The 22,295-nt window shown below is 38.1% G+C and overlaps 1 protein-coding gene across 2 annotated transcripts in view; it reads left to right on the forward strand.

Moving 5' to 3' along the window:
* DHX57 (DExH-box helicase 57) overlaps positions 1-22,295 on the forward strand; it is a 54,536-nt gene that overhangs the window by 891 nt on the left and 31,350 nt on the right. For both annotated transcript variants that reach the window (XM_045827716.1, XM_045827717.1), the window contains exons 2-10: positions 3,166-3,383; positions 8,761-8,919; positions 10,225-10,410; positions 10,722-11,560; positions 13,446-13,624; positions 15,061-15,182; positions 16,161-16,356; positions 16,807-16,931; positions 21,548-21,681. In XM_045827716.1, coding sequence (XP_045683672.1) covers positions 3,172-3,383; positions 8,761-8,919; positions 10,225-10,410; positions 10,722-11,560; positions 13,446-13,624; positions 15,061-15,182; positions 16,161-16,356; positions 16,807-16,931; positions 21,548-21,681 — 2,152 coding nt within the window. In that variant the 5' untranslated portion in view covers positions 3,166-3,171. The remainder of the gene's footprint in view (positions 1-3,165; positions 3,384-8,760; positions 8,920-10,224; positions 10,411-10,721; positions 11,561-13,445; positions 13,625-15,060; positions 15,183-16,160; positions 16,357-16,806; positions 16,932-21,547; positions 21,682-22,295) is intronic.

The following is a 22,295-nucleotide window of genomic DNA, read 5'->3' on the forward strand; positions in this document are numbered from 1 at the left end:
TCTGGCTGGCTAGCCACTCTTCTCTTTTTAAATATAATCACAGTATCTTCTTGCCCCCCCCCCCCCCATGCTTCTTACTGCACAAATTACCTGGCTGGATGGTTTTTGAAATGAAGTTCTGATCTTTCCCTCTGATTTGTATATCCCTTCCCTTTTTCTAAACTTCAGAAATAATAGATAATTATTAATGTGCAACTTTACAGAATTCACTTTGTTCCATTGTTCTGGTCTGTTAAGCTTTTAATAACCCTACATTTTTGTGAGTGTGTGTATATTACTATTGTTTTAACAGAAAAACTTGAGGCACACTTCTTTCTTATGATGTTCTCATCTAAAAGATGCTCTAGAGTCAGGAAATTTAATGATATGGTTTAAAATTTGCACTAGATTATTCATATTTCTTATTCACAATTTTTTATGATGTTTTGACACACTGAGGGCCTAGCTGGTCAGGAAGAAACTGCCCTTCCTAGGGATAGCTAATTACCAACTGACCTGTGAACATGCCTTCCATACACAGACCAACCATCTGGAGTCCATAGCCCCAGCCACCCCTGACCTGAAATCAACCCAGGGCCAGGTACCAGGCAAGTAGGGACAGCCCCTGTGCCCCAAAGTCTGCTGCAGTTATTCAGACTAGCCACCTCCAAACTGTTTTCCCTGTCCTGCCTTTCCCATGGAACCCCCAGAAAGGCTGTGGCCTGTGCCTTATCCTGGCTCCTCTCTGCCTTCTCACTGGTGCTTCCCCCTGTGGCCTCTGGTGACATGGCATGTGTCTCCTTTCTAGGGGAACTCTAACGCTACACTTTTCTTTCAATGGCATTTTCACTCAGTTACCTTTATAAATTAAGACCCAGGCACAAATCTCACAGGGGCAAACTTATCAAAAGCAATTAAAAAACCTTTGAATTGGTAAGTATGTGTGTGTGGTAAAGAGGCAACACAGTGGAAAGAATTTCAGCTTTGGACTCAGAGTTTGAATTGTTTCAAACCCTGGCTCCAGAATTTGTTTCTGTAGTTGATGATATTAGACAAGTCTGCTCCTCTATAAAATATAGAAAATAATATTTCCCTTACAAGATTTTTAGAGGATTTAGAAATCTTACCTTTCCCCTCATCGAAGACTCGTATATTCAATTACCGTCTGCATATCTCCATTACGATATCTAAGAGGCATTTCAAATGTAACATATCCAGTCTGAACTTGTGACTTTCTCCCCTCAAATCTTTTTCTCTCCAGTATTCTTATTCTGAGCACATGGCACTATAGTTCATCCAGGCCACTGTCAGAGAGCTTACCACCTATGTTTTCTTCCAGAAGTTTTTTTTCTTTTAAATATCCACAAATCTTTTTATTTGATTTTATTTATTTTTTAAAAGATTTTATTTATTTTATTTCTAGATAGAGGGGAAGGGAGGAAGAGAGGGAGAGAAACATCAATGTGTGGTTGCCTTTCACATGTCTCCTACTGGGGACCTGACCCACAACCCAGGCACGTGCCCTGACTGGGAATGGAAATGGCAACCCTTCGGTTAGCAGGCTGGCACTCAATCCACTGAGCCACACCAGCCAGGGCTCTTCCAGGAGTTTTGTGGTCTCAGGTCTTACATTTAAATCTTTAATCCACCTTGAGTACATTTTTGTGTATGGTATAAGACAGTAGTCTAGTTTCATTCTTTTGCATGTGGCTGTCCAGTTTTCCCAGCACCATTTATTGAAGAGACTGCCCTATCCCTGTATATATTCTTGGCTCCTTTGTTATAAATTAATTGACTAAATATATGTGGGTTTATATCTGGACTCTCTATTCTGTTCCATTTATTTATATATCTGTTTCTATGTCAATACCATAGTGTTTTGATTACTATAGCTTTGTAATGTAGTTTGAAATCAGGAAGTATAATGCTTCCAGCTTTGTTCTTCTTTCTCAAAATTGCTTTGGCTATTTGGGGTCTTTTGTGGTTTCATACAAATTTTAGGAAATGTTCATAAAAATATACAAATTGGTGGTTCTATTTCTGAGGAAAATGCCATTGGTATTTTATAGAGATTGCATTGAATCTGTAGATTGCATTGGATAGTATGTACATTTTAACACTGTTAATTCTTCCAATCCATGAGCACAGACTGTCTTTTCATTTATGTATGTCTTTTTCAGTTTCTTTTTTTAACATCTTATAGTTTACAGTGCACAAGTCTTTTACCTCTTCAGTTAAATGTATTCCTAGGTATTTTGACTTAAAGTTTATTTTGTCTGATATAAATATAGCTATCCCTGCTCTTTTCTGATTTCCATTCACCAAATGGAATATCTTTTCCCATCCCTTCACTTTCATTCTGTGTGTGTTAAAGCTGAGGCAGTTCTGCTGTAGGCAGCATATAGTTGGCTCTTGTTTTTTCATCCATTCAGCCACTCAGTGTCTTTTGACTGAAGAATATAGGCTCTTTACATTTGAAATAATTATTGATAGGCAGTACTTACCCTTGCCATTATTGTTTCCTCTGTGTTTTATAGATCCATTGTTTTTTCTTTCTTTCTGTCTTTTGTGATTTGATGATTTTCTCTAGTGGTATGCTTTTATTCCTTGCTCTTTAGTTTTTGTGTATCAACTATATTTGCTTTGGAGTTTCCTTGAGGCTTACCTAAAAAAATCTTACTGCATTTTATTGTAAACTGACAACAACTTAACTTGGATTGCATACAAAAGCTCCACGCTTTTACTCCCCACAGGCTTAATCTCTGAGCCAGGGCCATGTCTGAAAGTACATGTGTAAATTTAAAGTTTGTTTATGAAATCACATACTCAGTAAATGAAAACATCTCTACTCAAGTAAAACTTTTAAAACTCTATACCACATCTGACCAAATCAAAATATAGGATTGGGGCCTAGGTACGTGTTTGGAAACTTCTCCATGTGTTTCTGATGTACATCCCAGGTTAAGAAATCTGTGTCAGAGAAACTCACTAAATATCAGTTCTGATGGGGATGTGCTTATAAATATTTTGTGAAGCAACTTATCCATACTTGCCTTAAAATGGCCCTTTTAAAATGTGCATTTTTCCTTTATTTGTTTAAAATAGGCTATATCCATAACTTTGAAAACAAAGAATTATTATACTTGTCTGGTTTTATGATGCCTGTCATACTTTTTTCTCTCGCAGGTGAAAATGAGTTCTTCAGTAAGAAGAAAAGGCAAGCCAGGCAAAGGAAGTGGAAAAGGGTCTTCTAGAGGAGGAAGAGGAGGCAGGAGTCACACCAGTAAATCTCACGGGGGTGGCAGCGGTGGTGGTGGCAGTGGTGGCAATAGAAAGGCCTCCAGCAGAATTTGGGATGATGGTGATGACTTTTGTATCTTCAGTGAATCAAGGCACTCGGCCAGGTATTATGCTCTCTGCATGTTTAAATACAGAAACAGTGTTGATTCCTAATCTATACAGATGGCTAAGGGAAGGGGGGAGAAATGCCAAGTGATTCAGGCCAAGTTAATTGTTGCTCTTATCTTAAAACTTTGCGCTGGTCCCCCTCTTTATAATATATTCTAAAGGCACAATGGCAAATAGTGGCCTTTTCATTTTGGAAGTTCAGAATATGAAGTTAACTTTAACTTTCGCATGACCTGAATTGAGTGTAATACTTTTATTGTAAACAGTGTTACTAAGAAATGGTGAAAGTGATGAAAATTATTTTAAGTATTTCTTAGGCTTTATGGTTTGAGGGTCCCAATATGTCACCTGATTGTACTGTCTTTCTGATCGATGAATTATCTGTTTTCCAACCAGATTGACCAAATCTTCACTGGTGCTTCATGCTATGACCAGTGACAGATATCATATCCAGGCTTCTCTTGTATTCAACTTTTAAATAATGAGTAAATCCTGGTAATTCTAATGAATATTTAATGAAAGTAAAGATTTACTGCTGCATGCTATGCAATATAGATGTAAAATTGTAATCGTCTCTCAAACTGCATTGTGAGCTTTCCACTGGAGTTTTCAGAGGTAGAGAGATTTCTTTAAAGATACACACACACACACACACACGCACTTTTTTAAGGGAACAACTCTCAAACTTTTAATGTAAATGAATTCAACTTTGTGCATTCAGGAAAAGAAGAAAAATGGATAAGCAATTGAATAGTTTAAATTTACCACGAAATAAGTCTGGGCCCCACAGTGAGCAAGATATGGGGAGAAGAAGAATCTGCTATTCCATCAGTCAGACTCGGTTTCCAAGTGCTCCTTGGAGTTCAAGCCTCAGGTGCACTGAGCATGTGATTTTAGGGTTTAAATATGTTTTCCATTCATAGTGCCTAACATACCCAAATACTTCATCTGGTATTCAACAAGAAAATCTACATTTTTTTCATTCCAGAAGATAAATGGCCAATTTGGACATATTGAGAGAGAGTATAGCAGTCTCAAACTCGACAGCATTTTAAGGAATCTTCCAGAGTAATTTTAAACTATATTTTCACCTTAGCTGCTGGCTTAAGAACCCAGTTTCTGAGTTAGATGCAGATTCATTCTTTTTGCAAACAGACAGGGTAGGTTCTTGCAGTCTTAGGCGTTTGTTCATGCAGCAGATACTGAGTGCCTGCTGTGCACCAGGTACTGTTTTAGGAATTAGAATTACAGCAATGAATAAAATCTTATTCTGTCTTCCTAGGAGGATGTTTGAGATGTAAAGACCATAAATAAATGTATACCATGTCAGGTGGTAAGTGCTATGGAGAAAAATAAAGGAGGGTAGAGGTGATAGAAAAATACCAAAATAGATTGCTGGTATTTAAAATAGTTGCTATTTTATACACAGTGATTAGAGAAAGCTTCCCTACTAAGGTGTCATTTCATCAGGGACAAGAAAGAAAGGAAGGAGTGGGCTGTGAAGCTAGCGGAGGAAAGAACATTGCAGGCTGAGTGAACAGCGAGTATGAAATCCCTAAGCCAGGAGTGTGCTTTAAAGGTTTGGGAAATGGCAAGGAAGCCAGCAGCTAGAGTGGATGAGTAAAAAGGCAGGAGATAAACAGTTAGAGCTAAAAGGCTACACTTTGTAGGACTTTATAGGCCATAGTAAGGACTTTGGCTTTTGTTTTCGGTGGGATGGGAAGTCATTGGCAGGGTTTAAGGCAAGGGTGTGTGACATCAGTCACTCTAGCCAGAGTTGCTGCGATTCAGTGTATACCTTAATGTGAATTAAAAAATGGTGCCCTTTTCTCTGAGCAGTTGTAGCCTCGGGATGCCTGACTTGGGGAGCACAGCACGGACTGGATGTTAGCTCTTGCTGTCCTCCTCCCACTTCTGCCGGCAGTCTGTGCACAGTGTACAGTCTGCAGCCATACTCGGTAGCCCCGACTCAGTGTGCTGTGTGGAGAAGAGCCTAGGGCTTATGGGTTATAGCCAGAGAGACCAGTTAGGAGGTACTCTCCAAGTGGAGATGCCGTAGACAGCTTTGCGTGTGTCTGGAGTTCAAGAAAAAGACCTAGGGTAGAGAAGTAAATATATGAGTGTCCTATGAATGAATGTTATTGAAAGTATGAGAATGGATGAGCTAGACTACAGATAGAGGTCTGAACTTGGAGCCCTGGACCTCCAGGCTTGAGAGCTGAGAGAGAGGAGGGGAATCAAAGAGGCCTAAGAAAGAGGTTCCAACGGAGTAGAAGGAAAACTAAAAGCATGTTTTCTGGAAGTTAAGAAATAAAAGTGGTTTAAAGGGGATTGTCCAATCTGATTGGATTGGATACTAAAGGACATATTCAGTTTTTTAAAAAAAATGCTTCTGGTAGGTCAGGAAAAACGTGCCCTGACAATTGTCTGATGGATTTGGCAATGTGGGTAGCATGGTAACCTTGACCAGAGAGCTGTTTGGTGTGCAGTAGTTAATAAGGAACAAACCCTGATCCGAGTGTGTTTCCAAGTGAGACAGAAAGAGAATGGAGACAAAGACAATGATTTAGATATGCCTTTTGAGGAGTTTTGCTCGAAAGCGGGGTCCCAGCCTCTGCCCACAGACCGGCAGACCTGTAGACCTGTACCAATTGGGGCCTGTTAGGAACCAGGCCGCACAGTGGGAGGTGAATTTGAATGTAATGTGCTTGAATCACCCCAAAACCATCCCCACTTCCTCTGGTGCGTGGAAAAATTGTCTTCCACGAAACCAGTCCCTGGTGCCCAAAAGGTTGGGGACCACTGCTCTATTGGGCAGGGGGTGAAGGAGAGAAAGGGCTGTAGCTTGAGGGAGATTTGCCATCAAAGGGAGGGTTTTGTTGGTTTGTTATTTTTTAAGATGGTAGGCATTATCTAGTATGTGTACATGCTGATGGGAATGATGCAGAAGAGAACAAAGAGCTGAAGACGTAGAGAGGGGAATAAGAGCTGGGATGATTTCCCTGAGGAGATTACAGAGATCGGGGTATACTAGACAAACAGATGGACCGACGTTGAAGGATGGTTTATCCTTCGTAACAGGAAGGAAGGCAAAGTAAGTGGGTACACTAATAAGTGGCGGCTGATATAGGAGCATGTGGGGGTTTCCCCTCCCCTATCTTTTTTTTTTTCTGATTATGAGGAAACAATCAGGCAAACCCAGATTGTGAGAATTTATACAAGACAGCTGACCTGAGTGCGTCAAAATGTCAATGTCAGGAAATAAGTGAGGGAACTGTTCTAAATTAAAGGATTAGAAAATAATTAGGTACTAAATCAAAAAACCTGTAGAGGATATAATTAGGGCAATTAGGAACTTTGAACATGGATTATATATCAGATGCTACTGTATCAATATAAAATACTTATGAGTAATAACAGTATTGTGGTTACATGAGAGCATATCTCTATTCTTAGGAAATACATGCTGAAGTATTGAGTGAATGTGATAGCTGCAGCTTACACTCACGTGCTTCAGCAGTATATGCATATGCATGTAGAGAGACAGGAAGGCATACTAGGTCTGTCCAGAAAAAGTCCAGCCATTGTTAATATAACAAGAACAGTTTTTGTGACATCAATGTAGCCTGGCAGCCAAGGAGAGTGGACTGGAACGCACATGCGTGAACAATGACAACTTCACTGTACTAGTCAGTGCAGGCAGTAGACCCCGTTGAGTGAGGATGTGTCCTGTGTGACAGTCACATTCAAAATGACTAAAAGAGTAGAGCAACAAATCTGCATCAAATTTTGTGTTAAACTTGGAACATTCCTCCACAGAAAATGGATGATTCAGAAAGCCACAGCTGTAGGCAATTGGTGATTGGCAGCTTCATCATGACAGCGTGCCCACTCATGCATCATGTCTCATGCAGTTTTTAGCAAAACATCAAATCACCCAGGTGGCTCAGTCCCTTTACAGCCCACATGGGTGCCCTGCAACTTCTGGCTTTTCCCAGAACCAAAATACCTTTGAAAGGAAAGAGATTTCCTACCATTGATGAGATTCAGGAAAATATGATGGGGCAGCTGTTGGCAATTGGGAGAACTGTGTGAGGTCCCAAGGTGCCTGCTTTGAAGGGGACTGAGGCTTCATTGTCCTATGTACAATGCTTTTTGTATCTTCATTGATAAATGTCTATATTTTTATATTACATGGCTGGATACCTTCCAGACAGACCCTGTGTATATAGGCATGTGTGTGTGTAGACAAAGGAAGAGAAGTGATAAATGTGTGTGTATGTAACTGTATGGAAAATATTAAGAACTAGTCAATCTAGGTAAAAGGTGTTTATATTTTGTAGGTTAAAATTTTTTCCAAGCAAAAGGTTAGTGGAAATGATGGATTTTTGGCTAACATTTTTTTTTTCAGAGGTTGCAACTAAGCAGTTAAAAACCACAAGCAACTCTACTTTCCCCTTTGCTCCCCAGTTTTACAAGTGTCAATGTATGGTTCTTCTCCAAGTCTCAGTAATGTTTTGCATTGTAAATATAAAGAATGTTTTTTCCATTTCTCTAGAGTTGTGAAAATGTATAATGAAACATGCCAAACAAGAAAAAAATAAGTGAATAAAATTAAACCTTAGAATTTATGTTTTAAATATTAAAGAGTCCTTTAAAATCTAAATTCCAACAATGCAAGATTTGAAAAATAAATTTTAGTACATCTGCATCTTTATACAACCATTTAAAATTATTTTGTAGGAGAATACTTACTTTTAGAAAAAAGCAAATTTAAAAAAGCTTTTTAAAAAAGCAAATTTTAAAAGATTATATATGCTGTACAATTTTTTTAATGTATATGAAAAAGATAATGTGGATTAGGGTGACCTCTGTTTTCTTTTTTGTTCTTCACCTTTCTACAGTGAACATGTATTATTTTTTTTTATAATCAGAAAACAATTTAGGTAAGTATTTCAAAAGTAGGCTGAGTATTAACTTGTAAGTATTAATGAGTACAGTGGAACTCTTGGTTGTTCTCAGGCTGGCTACCTAAAATAGAATCAATACACACTTTTCGTGTGCAGCATATTTCTTTAGAAAGTTCTCTAGTGCAGAGGGAGTCATGAGAGCATTGCTTTTTCCAGAGGGATCTTGAGTTACTGTAGCCAGTTTTAATGTTTGAGAATCTGATTGGTGTTTTTTTCCAGCAGTTCCAACATAATGAAGTCTGGTGAGGACTATAGGAAATAAAGAACCTCTTCCCATTCGTTGTCATCTTTTTTAAGATACCTGACAATCTACTTTGTGTTGTATACATTTGGGGACTCTGAGGAGAGTGTGACAATTCTGATTACAGGTAAATAGGTAATCTTCGTCTTTTGTCCTTTGCAGACCTGGCAGTGGTAGTGTAAGAAAAGGAGAGGCACACCCCAAATGGAAGCCCAAAGCCAAGGTGCCCTTACAGACTCTACACATGACCTCGGAGAATCAAGAGAAAGTGAAAGCTCTTCTCCGAGACCTGCAAGAACAAGATGCAGATGCTGGATCTGAGTAAATTATTTTATTTGAGTAAATTATTTTATTAAGGAGGATGTATTGGCATCTTCACATACAGTGAAGATCCTGGGTGTCCTTTGAATATGGTATCAACACTATATGGTTGTGGCCATATAGCTAGTTGAAAGTGAGCTAAGAGAAATGCCAGCAAAATTATTCAGCAACAGTTTTAAAGTCAGTTTGTGTTACAGTATCTGTGAGCAGCAGTACAGATTGCCTTTTCATCTTTATTATTTTTTTCCTAGGACAGCGATTTGCAACCTTTTTCATCTCATGGCATGTATAAACTAATTGCTAAAATTCTCTGACACACCAAAAAATATGTTTTTTGACGATCTGACAAAAAAAAATAGGTATAATTTTGATTCACACCAGATGGCTATTGTCGTGTTGGCTGTTGTCATTTTTTATTTGACAATTTAAGGGAAAAGAGATCAGTGCCCCTGACTAAGTAGTCAGGTACTGCAGGTTTTAAAAATTCTTGAGGCACACCACTTGAAAATTGCTGTTCTTGGGCGATGCTAATATGGATTCAGTAATTGCTTTATTGACATCCTTCTAAATAAAACCTCATAGTGAACAAGTAGAAGTATTGTTCTAGGAGCAAATACTGAGTTGACCCGATGAAGTCTTAAGACTACACTACTTGTGACCATCTGCCTATCAACTTTTACTCTTTTGATCATTTTGCTTTGTGATTTCAGTTAGAGAGGCTAATCCTTTCCACTTGCCAGAATTAATGAGTGGTCAGTCATGAGCAGTTCAATTTCCATCCTATCTACAAATCTCTTATCTGACTTAGGTTTAGGAAAGGTGCTTATGCAGCAAAGGAAAAAATTAGGGCTGGTTTTTATAAATGAGAAGAGAAAGAGAGGGTAGCCAAGACTTTTATTTTATACTCAAGCATATCGGCTCTGGGGTGAGACTGTCTCAGTTAAAATCTCTAGTTTCTCTTTACAGTGTAACCTTTGGCAGTCACTAATCCCCTCTAAATTTTAGTTGATCATCTGAAAAATGGAGATTCCAGTAGTATCTGGTTGAGTTATTGGGAAGATTTTAAAAGAGGTAATACATACAAAACACTTAACACAGTAGTACTTGGCATGCAATAAATACCTGATAAATGTTAATTGCCGAAATGTAAATTAATAAGTGAATAAGATTAAATGAATGACTGAATAGTGGTCAGAATCCTATGTCTTCTAGCTTTTTAAATTAAATTCTTAGACTCTTGCTAAGTTTTTTCATTGAAGTAAGCAGAAATTAATATATAATACATGAAAACATTACTTTTTCCAGAAGAAGCATTTCTGGGGAGGAGGAAGATGATGAGCCTGATTGTGATGAAGCACAGTACTGGTTAGCTGGACGAGAAGCTTCCCTCATTCCCGACTCTGATCCTTCGGAATATGCTGGCTCGGGCCTAGTGGAGCCTCACAATCCAGAATTTACAGTCTCAACATTTGCGGTGCAAAAACTTTCCAGGTGATTGCTTTCAACATTTATAGGATTTGGGGGAGAATTTGAGGCAATGGAAAGCATATTGTAAACCCAGCTCCCTCTATCCCCCTTGGAGTACATTCCCATTGTATGGGTTCGAGAAGTGTCTTATATGCCTATTATACTCTCTTCTAGGTTAGGGAAATTAAGGAGGAATTAATATTATCAGAGACTCTTTTTCAAAATACAACCCTGCCTAGATATAGTTGTAACTTCACATAAATGTATGTAAGTGAATTTCACTTCTGTTATTTGATATTACTCACTCCTTTTTCATCACGTTTCACACTTGGCAGGTATGGTTTCAACGCTGAACGCTGTCAGGCAGCCCTGAGGGTTTGTGATGGAGATGTGGGGGCATCCCTGGAATATCTGCTCACCCGATGTTTTTCTGAGACATTTGGAGAGAGGATGAAGATCTCGGAGGCAGTCGCCCATATAAGCATGAAAGAGTGTATGGAACAACGACAGGAAGAAGCATTTGCTCTCAAGTCAATCTGTGGAGAAAAATTCATAGAAAGAATTCAGAACAGAGTCTGGACCATTGGATTAGAACTAGAGTATCTGACAAGTAAATTCTGCAAATCCAAGCAAAAGGAGAGTACCAAAAATATACAGGAGACTTCAGTTGAGATTTGTAAATTTTACCTCAAAGGAAATTGTAAATTTGGGTCAAAATGCAAATTCAAACATGAAGTGCCCCCCAATCAAATTGTTGGAAGAGTAGAGAGAAGTGTAGATGATTCTCATCTTAATGCTGATGAAGATGCATCTTTTTTATATGAACTTGAAATTCGATTTTCTAAAGACCACAAATACCCTTATGAAGCTCCCCTCGTGGCGTTTTATTCCACCAATGAGAATCTACCTCTGGCTTGTCGTTTACATATTTCCGAGTTCCTTTATAGCAAGGCCTTGTCATCTGCAGAAAGTTCAGAACCTGTTGTATATTCTTTGATTACCCTTTTAGAGGAAGAATCAGAAATAGTCAATTTACTAACAAATACCCATCACAAGTACAGTGTCTCTCCAGGGAACTTTCTGCCGGTACCCTCTGGAACCAGAATAAGTAATCCTGTCTGTCGTAAGCCAGTGATTCCAACTAGCTCTTTTGTTTCAAGTCAAACTCCAGAAGGTATGTAAGACATTGATCACATGGAGGGCGTTCTGGGGTTGGGATGGGGGCATTCGGAATGATGCGTTAACGAAGTCAAAGGTTCTGAGGGCTGGTCTAGGCTGTCACGGTGACCTTAGGGAGGTCTGTGGGCAAAAAGGCATAAGAACCCCTAAATTATGGCCAGACTTTAATTGTGCGGTACAATTTTGTCACTGTGATGGGGCTCCCTGAAATGAAAAGTTAGAAGTGATGTGTCAATTTAGCAGTTGAGGGTTCGAAGAAACTTACAGCATCTTCCCAGAAAACCTGTTTCATTTAATTCACTTGATTTTACTTGTGTATTTCTGATACTTTATATGGGATCACTTTCAAATGAGGTTCTAAAGATACTTTTCTTCCTATATCACTATTCATGCCTCCTTGCTTTTAGCACATTAGGCTCCCAAAACTCACTGGAGTAGAGCTATCTTTATGAATCCCTAAATTCTCAAACAAATGTTTGTGCAGGCTTCTGGCTTTATCCACATCCAGGTTTGCCGGGCAATTCTTAACACCACAAGTAAATCCCCCTTAGTTCACCAAAGGATTCTCTTTTTTGTTGCTATCTTTCTTTCAGGGAATTGAGTTTTCATTGTTTCACAAAAGTTCCTAGGTATCATATTTTGCTGTGTACAATGCGCTCCAGTGTATAATGTGCACCCATGTTTTTGGCCCAAACTTTCAGGGAAAAAAACCTTTTATTTTAATTATTTTATTCAATTTTTTATTTATTTATATTTAGAAACAAAACCAGTTATCATATTCCAGGGTATTATTTGCATGTGGATGTCATAGTTACTTTCTAGAGTTACACTTTTAATGTGTAAGCATAAATAAAAGAATTTAAAACATTTATATAAATATGGAATTAGTACTACCCTTGTATAACGCGTGTCCTTATTTTTCCCCAAAAAATTTGGGCAAAAAAGTACGCATTATACACGGCAAAGTACAGTAAATGTCAGTGCATAGAGAACAGTGGAGCGGCACCAAGACAGGATGCTGACCAGTGTTTGGATTCATTCACTCGCCTCTTGACCAGCCCTGGGCTTCACATGTATTCCTTGAGAAATGACATTGTAGGATGTGAACTTGACAGAAAATAGCAGCTTTATGGAGATACAGTTTACACACCATAAAATTCACCCTTTAAAATAAGTGTACAATTAAATGATTTTTAGCATATTCACAGAGTTGTGCAGCTATAACCACTGTCTAATTCCATAACATTTTCATCACCCCATATAAGAAACCCTGTGTCTGTTAGCAGTCACTCCTTATTTCTCTTTCTCCCAATGGACCTCTATTCTCTCTCTATGGATTTGCCTATTTGGGCACTTTGTAGAAATAGATACATACAATAGGTTGCTTTTTGTGATTGGCTTCTTTTACTTAATGTTTTCAAGTTCATTCATGTTGTAGCATGTATCAGGACTCCATTTCTTTTTATTGTTGAATAGTAGTTTGTTATATGAACATACCACATTTGATTCATTATTTGATAGGTCGCTTTGTGTCATGGAATTTTAGGTACATTTGCAAATAAATAGTTGAAAATTTCAGTTAATTCCTGAATGTAAAGAGGCTACTGAGTTAACAAGGCATGCCATGATTTTCTCTTCTTTGTTTTTAATTCAATTTAGTTTTTAACGATGGCCATATATGCTTGATAAAAATTCGATTGAAGATGCATTTTAAGTTCTTTAGCAGATGTAGTAGTATTGAAATGAATGAACCTGCTTTATTCAAGCTTTAACTTTTTCTCTGTCTTATGATTTTGTTGTTACTTTGTTAGATAGTGACTTTCCCCCTTTGATAAAGAAAGGGCTCCATATCGAAAATGTTTCCTTTTATCCCCTTCAAGTTGAAAAAGAATCAGAGCCTGAGGAGGAGACAGATGAGGATGAAGGTCCTGCACCAGTTGTAGTGGAGAATGAAAGCTATGTGAACCTTAAGAAAAAGATTTCCAAAAGATATGACTGGCAGGCAAAATCAGTACATGCTGAAAATGCTAAAATCTGCAAGCAGTTCCGAATAAAACAGGTAGGGTATTCTGAGAGAATGGCCAGCATTGCCTCCCTGATATTATGGATGGAGGGATTAGGAATTGGGAAGCTTTGACTACCCTCCCCAGTGTACTTTTGGTTCTCTTTTACCCAGTGGTCAAAATTTCTGCATGCCACAGCAAACTTGGGCACATGTTCTAGATAGTTTTGAAAAATCCAATGACTGGTGACAACGGAATACACACGTGTATACCAAGTATTCTCAGAATCTTGTGGCTTTGGTAGGATGACAGACAGTTTGGTAAGTGGAAGGAAAATTAATACCGTAGTTTACATTAGAGAAGTCGCTGTGAAAAAGGAGAAAGGTAAGGAGGAACTTTCACTCATTTGAAAGGCCCACAGAACAAGTAACTTGTACTAGGTCACATGGCTAGTGAGGGGCAATATAGAGGTTTAAGCTCATTCCCTCAGTTTCCAAAGCCCTTGTTATTTGTACCCCATTTACAGGAAGATTATTTTAAAAGAACCTGCAAATGAACTGTGAAGGCAGAGTTGGATGCAGGATGAATGGGAGTGGCTTAACCAATCTAGGGATTGGATGAGAGATGCTGTTTAAGGGCCCTTCCAGTTCTAAAGTTCTTTGATTCTGATTCTGGTACAGTCTTAAAACTATCTCATATATAGTGCAATACCTGTAGGATGTCAAAAGGAGTAGAAAATCACACCATAAATAATAAAATGGTACAAACAAAAAAATTGCATGTTCAATTTGTTCACTGCGTTTAGCTGTGACAAATTGGTGTGATAAAATTGTATGCAGAAAGTGATGTTGGTATGAGTTTCTTACATTTTTCAAAAATACATCCATACTTTTCATGTATAGTACCCTGTAGCATTGCATTAGATGTCAGGCTGAGTTGCACAGGATGTGATGATTGGCCCTAAAGAACCCTTTAATGAGTGGTCTTAGTATTACTGATTTGGGTAAAAATCTGATACTGGGTAGAAATGTGCTGTCCAGTATGGTAGCTTCTAGTTGTGTGTGGCTATTAAAATTAAATAAAATATTCATTTCCTCAGTAGTACTGGCCACAGTAAAATGTTAGTAGCCATGTGTAGCCAGTGCAAATATAGAACATTTCCATCAACACAAAAAGTTGTATTCAACAGTGCTGGTATAAAAGCTCTTGCTAGGAAGAGCTAGATAAGTACTAAGCAGGAGGGGTTATTTCTCTTACAAGGTCTTTCAGTTTATTCTGATTAGGAAAACCACATAGATTCCTCAGCTGATTCTGGCCGATCCTCCGAGCAGCCTTCTGACTGAAGTCATCAGTATCCAACCCCCACAAATCTGCCATTTCTTCCCCTGAACCAATTGCTAAAGAGGAGAGAGGGTGGGCCTAGCTATGGGTTTTCACATTCCTTCATGAAAGGCATTCAAAGTAACCCAGCTGATACCTTTTATTTTATTAGACTTCCAGACAGTTCCAGTCAATTCTGCAAGAAAGACAATCACTCCCTGCTTGGGAAGAAAGAGAAACCATTCTTAAATTGTTGAGCAAGCACCAAGTACTTGTTATAAGTGGTATGACTGGGTAAGAATGCAGTTTATTTGTAATGCAGCGTTCATCTGTAGATATGGTATGTACCCTGGTTACCATAGCCAGTTCTACTTTTGAAAAGCCAGTAGTTGGTGTTATTTGTGCTTTTTCTTGTCAGATATTAAATACTATTTCACAAGAACTAACACTGCAGCATCTGTAGCCAATGGAGCCAAATTATAAAACAAAAATGAAATTCGGAAATGCATCTAGGAATTTATAGACATTGTACACCTCTGCCTTGGGGTAATTTTAAGACAAAAAGTGTAGCTAAAGGCTTTTAACAAGGCCCATTTTAAAATGTAAAGGATCGTTTCAGAACATTTAGCTTGAAAACTTTTTATCGTCCAAATTTATTCTGCTTTCTTTAAAGCCTTTATTTGTTCTTTTAAGAGCAACTAGGGCACATTATTTTTCCATTTCACACTCTGTATATGTTATTGGAACCTATTTAGCAGGGGACAAGTCACAGGCATAATTTTGTTATCTATTCAAGTGTTTCAATTTAATAATTCTGTTTGTGCCCAGGCTAACTTATATGTAGTATTAACTTTGTGTCTTGCACTTTCTTATCTTATTAACTTCAGTTTATCTATAGCCAAGTCAATACACATCAAAGGAAAAAAATGTAGAGTATTTTAATAATCTTAAGACAACACTCCTGTTTCTTTAGGAACCGTATACAGAGTTCACATCCCTAGAGGCATTTATAGACCTGCATCTAATGTCTATTCAATAGTCCCAGTTTTACAATGATAGTAAACTGTTTTTTGATCATCCTGGTAATGAGTGCAAATTCCTAGAAGTTATCAGCTTTAGGTAGTAAGTCAGTAGGTAGGTTTAGAAGCAGATGAAGCTGAACAACTTTTATTCTAATTAACTTTCTGTCATTCCTCATTGCATATGATTTCTTCTTTAGCTAACTAGCACTTGCAAACTCTCATTTTAGGACTTATTTGTTTTGGCATACAGATGCGGGAAAACCACACAGATTCCACAGTTCATACTGGATGATTCTCTGCACGGACCACCAGAGAAGGTGGCTAACATCATCTGCACCCAGCCCCGACGAATCTCCGCAATCTCTGTTGCTGAACGTGTTGCTAAGGAGCGAGCAGAAAGAGTGGGCCTGACCGTGGGGTACCAGATCCGGCTGGAGAGTGTCAAGGTTTGTATGCTCCGCTTATTTCCTGGTAACAGAAATTTAAGAACTCTTACTTGGATGTGATTAATTTCCTCCATAAAGACATTTTACCCTTTATTGGCACAAGTAATCTAGTGAGTACTGTTAAACCTGGGTATTAATCCCCAGGTTTTGTTTAACTGAATAAGAAATGGACAAATTCAGAATTGATTTTATCACTCAATCTTGTTTTCATGTTTTATAATACTTTCTGAATGCTTTTTATGAGTCTTAACCTTAATATTTTGATATGAAGTAGAAAAGCCTTTATTGTGTTCATCAGCAAGAAACTGCGCTTAGTATGGTTTCATATTAAATGGAACTGCTATTGTTTTCAATATTCTTTATACCTGTCTACTCAGAATGGCTTTGCCAGGGAACTGTTTCCTTTTTTCAAAATTTCATGAATGCTTTTTATGTTCTTCTACATGGAAGTCCTCAGCCACCAGACTGTTATACTGCACCACAGGAGTGCTGCTCAGAAGGCTGGAAGGAGATACAGCTCTCCAAGGAGTCACCCACATCATTGTTGATGAAGTTCATGAGAGGACAGAAGAAAGGTAAAACCGCCCTGAGCGGTGTGGCTCGGTTGGGCATCGTCCCACACAGCCAAAGGTCGCCAGTTTGATTCCAGGTTGAGGAGAGTACGTGAAGCAATCTCTCACACCGATGTTTCTCTCTCCCTATTTCTCCCTCCCTTCCACTTCTCTCTAAAAGTAAATAAATAAAATATTTTAAAATAAGTATAGCCCTGAGGCTGGTGTGGCCCAGTGGATTGAGCACCTTGAGTGCTGGCCTCTGTACCACAGGGTCACTGGTTCGATTCCCAGTCAGGGCACATGCCTGGGTTACGGGCCAGGTTGCCCGTTGGGGGAGTATAAGAGGCAACCAATCTGTGTTTCTCTTGCACATCAATGTTTCTCTCCTTCTCTTTCTCCCTTCATTTCCCCTCTCTCTAAAAATAAATAAATAAATTTAAAAAATAAGTATATTAAAATTTTTAGAAAGAAAGGTTAAACAAAGATTTTCCAAATGAATACCCACACACATAAAATGAAGACATGGCAGGGAAAATTTATTCTGCTTGTAATTCAGTTTCTTAGAGTTAGTACAGGGTAACTTGCCAAGAGAAGGCCTAAGTTATAAAAAGGAATTGCTTTCCTGGTCTCCAGGGTCTATAATACCAAATATGCTAGAAGAACCCATGTTCATCACTAAAAGTCATCCTGTTGCATGAATATCATGTAATAAGAGGTAACACACTCCTGGTGTCATGCAGAGCTGGGCACTGTACTTAGCAGGAATAGCAGGTGTAGGTGATGGATTGGTTAGTGTGGACTTCATTCCGTCATTCATTCAACCCTGATACCCATTCATATGTTTATGGAGCCTGTATTAAATGCCAAGTGATCTGTTAATTGCTAGGAATACAATAGTGAACAAGTGTATATTGTTCTTCTTTATCTCATGGTTTTGTAGGAAAAACAAATGAACAAGTAAACAAACAAATAAATAATTACAAGTTGGAATAAGTAGTATGAAGGAATAAATGGGATGTTGTGTTTCGGGGACAGGCCCAGAAGATAGCCAGGGATCACATGCCTGAAAAGATGACATTTAAATTAAACTTGAAGTACAAGAAGGAGTCCTATGTGACAGATGGGGGCAACGCCTGTATTTGCGAGGACAGCAGTGGGAGGGGCTTCACTGGGAGTCCTGAAACTGGAGGGTACCCGTGCAGCTAGTATGTGGTAAATGGCCAGAGAAGTGGCAGGTGGGAAAAGCAGGAGGCAGATATGCCAGGGCCTTGTACATCATGGATGACAAAGCATTTGGACTTTATTTAAGTGGAATTAGAAAACATTAAAGGGTTGAAGTATAAAATCAAAATTCTCAATATTTTAAAAAGGAAGGGCCGGGTAAATAAATGGCATTTATCATAGTTTGTCATGTGGATCATGCTCTAGAGAAGTAAAAAAACTAGTGGGAACCCGGGCTGATGTGGCTTGGTTGGTCAGAGCATCATCCTGTAAACCTAAGGGTCGAGGGTTCAATTCCTGGTCAGGGTATATGCCTGGTTGGGGTGCCTGGCAGAGGCAACTGATTAGTGTTTCTCTCTCACATCAGTGTTTCTCTCCCTCTCTTTTCTCACTCCTTTGCCCTCTCTCTAAAATAAAACATTTTTTAAAAATTCCTAGAATAAGACGGTAATAAATTTTAAATGATTATAAACAAAGCGCTGAGAATCTTTGAGGGGCAAATAATGTTATACAGACTCCAGAAAACAATGGTTGGAAGAAATGGTAAGTAGGGTCATTTTGCAGCTAAATGTTTAAAGGAAGACTTGAAAGATGAAATTTTTTTAAGAGAATCACCGAACAACTTGGAAGAGGAAATGAAAATATTCAACCAGACTAATAATATTTAAATAACTATATTATAAAAATAAATTTAAAATTTCAGGGGAAATTATATCCAGTTTGATTTTTAATATAATGAATAGCTTTGTGTTTCATAACATTTATTCTCCCATAACCTCAGAGAAACAAGCATAGAAAGTGCCAGTTTTGGTTCCTGGCAGCAATACTGTTCTCAAAAGATTTTTGTAAAACCTGATGATACATCAACAGTAAAATTTAAAATACACTTACATCTGAATAAAGAGAAATTACCTACCAGAGACGGAAGCACTTAATACAGGTTCTGTGAAAATATGCATGAATGTTAAGACAATGAATGACCAAATGAAGCCCAAAGCAGCCAATCCATCAGCTACAGCATGTATTATACCTGTGATTCCCGCTGAGCACAGTGCCCAGCTCAGCGTGATGCCAGGAGGTGTTAAGTATCTCTAATTAGGTGGTGTCCATCTAACAGATGACTTACTGATGAACATGTGCTGTCTTAGTGTTTTTAGTATTACAGACCCTGGGTAAGGAGTGTACAAATTACAAGAGAAAGTAGGGGAATATTTGCTAGCTCGGATTGAAAAAAACAAACTAGTGATACAAGATGATGATTTTCTCTGTCTCTTCCTCTTACACTCTAAAATCAATTTTTAAAAAATAGTCCAGGCCAGGTAGCTCAGTTGGTTAGAGGGAGCATCATCCCAGTGCCCCAAGGTTGCAGGTTTGATCACTGGTCGGGGCACATACGAGAATCAACCAGTGGATGCACAAATGAGTGGAACAACAAATTGATGTTTTTTTTTCTCTCTCTCCCCTTCCTCTCTCTCTAATCAATAATTTTTTAAAAAAAATTTAAAAGTAAATAAACAAAGGTTGAATATAGAAAAAGTTTACAGTTGTATTAGTTTAAAATTTTTAATACATTTCCTAATCATAGAGATAACGTGATTGTTCTAAAACATTTAGAAAATGATAATGTCAAGAAAAAGTAATTTCCCCTGTAAAATTACTAATTACATGTACAATTTTGATCTGTTTTCTTCCAGCAGTGTATTGGGAGTTGGGGGAGCAATGAGATAAAGAAAGATGTATCTCCACAAAGACAGCTGGGATTGTATAGTTTTCTGTGATGCTTTTGATCTAATAGCTTGAACTGTATTAGAAAATTATTATTAATAATTGCATAAGGAAATTCTGAAGTATGGATGTACCATAAATTGCGTAAACCTTTGCCTGTTGTTGTATTTTCCTTTTATCTAAAAAATAAACAAAATAATTATAAATGTGGCTAAATTAGCTCATTTAATTAAGGAGAACTACGGAGTACAACAGTATGCTCTCATTAAAAATTCAAACAATACAGACAAGGTGAAAGTCCCCCTTAACACTCCCAAACCATTCCCAATCCTGTCCCCAGAGATAATCAGTTTGATGATATGCCTTTCTATGCATGGATATATTTTTATTTTGTTAGAAATAGTTTCTTCCCTGGCCTTTTTTTCTTATACAAATGATGTATTCATTTAGTAAGTCAACAAATACTTAATTAGGACCTACTGTGTCCCAGGCATTATTCTAGATATTGGAGTAGTGAACACAGTAACTAAATTCCTTGTCCTTATCCGTCTTATATTCTAGTGGGGGCACCCAACAGTACGCAAGATAAATCAGTAAAATACATGGATAAGTGCTGAGAAGAGTAAAGGTAATATAAAATGCAAGGGAAGGGAGCATTTGAAAATTTAAATAGGGAGGTTGGGGAAGCCCTGGCTGAAAAGAAAGGTATCTTGAGTAAAGACTTGAGGGAAGTGAAGGTGCTACCTCTGTGAATTCCAGGCAGATTAATAACATGTGCAAAGGACCTGGGGTCCATGCCTCAAGGACAGCCAGCAAGGAGGACAGTATGGCTAGAGCCAAGTGAATTAGAGGGAGAACAGTAGGAAATAAGTGGTGGGGGTCCAGATCATGTCACATAGTGCCTTGTTCGTGAGGACATCAATAAGAAGTCACAGAAGGATTATGAGCAGAAGGTAGCACAGATTCATTTGAACAGAATTAGCCTATTGAGAATAGATTTAAGGGGACAGGGTCTGAAGCAGGGAGACCAGTTGAGAATGACTATTTTACAGTACCTGTCATTCTACAACTTAGGTTTTATTCACTGGCACTGTCATGTCAGAATCTAGAACTCCACCTTATTCCTTTCATTCTCCTCACATTATTCCACAGAATGGGTGATACTGTTATAATTAACCGTTTCTTTGTGGACATTTAGGTAATTTCCACTACAAATAATGCCGTAATGGAAATCTTTGTGTATGCCTCTTTATGTACATAATAGATATTAAGAAATGGAATTAACCAATGCAGTGAAATAATCCTATTGGTATTTTGATTGCTACTACACTATCTCTTTTTTAAAGATTTTATTTTTAGAGAGAGGGGAAGGGAGGGAGAAAGGGAGAGAAACATTGATCAGTTGCCTCTCACATGCCCCCATCTGGGGACCTGGTCTGCAACCCAGGCATGTGCCCTGACTGGGAATCGAGCTGGTGACATTCCTGTTCACAAGCCAGCACTCAGTCTACGTAGCCACACCAGCCAAGGCTGACATCTTTTTAATATTAAGCCTCACAGCTAGGAACATGATACATCTCTCAATGAATGTTATAATTGTTCTGACATAGGTCTTAACACATTCCTTGCTCAAAATATATCAATTTCATTGAACTTATTAGATCCTCAGGTGTTTTTTTTATTTCCTTTAGTGATTTCTTGCTGCTGGTTTTGAAGGACATTGTGATGCAGAGACCAACTCTCCAGGTTATTCTGATGAGTGCAACTTTAAACGCTGAGCTCTTTTCAGAATATTTCAATTCCTGCCCAGTCATTACTATACCAGGTGATTAAAATGCATCATTAAATATGTATTATTCTAATAAGCAAATGAAATTATTTTGTTAAATTGAAATATACCATTGATAGGTATTAATTCCTCTCTCCAGAGAAGTGATTTGTTTGTAGCAAATAAAATTATAGCCATACAATGAAATCAATAAAGAGGCAACATTATGTCCATTTGGGAAATTTTCATTTTGTATGTGTTGCTTTGAAAAGTCTAGGTTATTAGTGTTTCTAGCATTCCATTAGGTTTAACCTAAAAATTGAGGGGATAGTGGTAATCTGTCATAAAGAAGTAAGTTGTACCTGTGTAGCACACATTCATTCATTGCTGGATTCAGCTACATTTCCAGACATTGGTCCATTCTGAGAGAGAGAGAAGTTGGCTAGCTTGTGTCTTCTTATGGTGCTTTTGCGGTCTCACTGTGGGATTAAGTTTCTGCCCTGGGCTCTGGTTTGTACTTCTGCAGTTGATTGCCAAGGGTCAATTCAGAAGTACTGATGGATGAATAAAATAGTCATGTTTGTTCTAGGTATAGAGAATATTGACAGTAGATTTGAAGGAGAAATTATATGCTTGATCTGGAATACAGCTGTTGAATATTTAAAGGTTCC

This window comes from Phyllostomus hastatus, unplaced genomic scaffold, assembly GCF_019186645.2.
Source record: "Phyllostomus hastatus isolate PE091 unplaced genomic scaffold, TTU_PhHast_1.1 phas_scaffold_78, whole genome shotgun sequence".
NCBI lineage: Eukaryota > Metazoa > Chordata > Mammalia > Chiroptera > Phyllostomidae > Phyllostomus > Phyllostomus hastatus.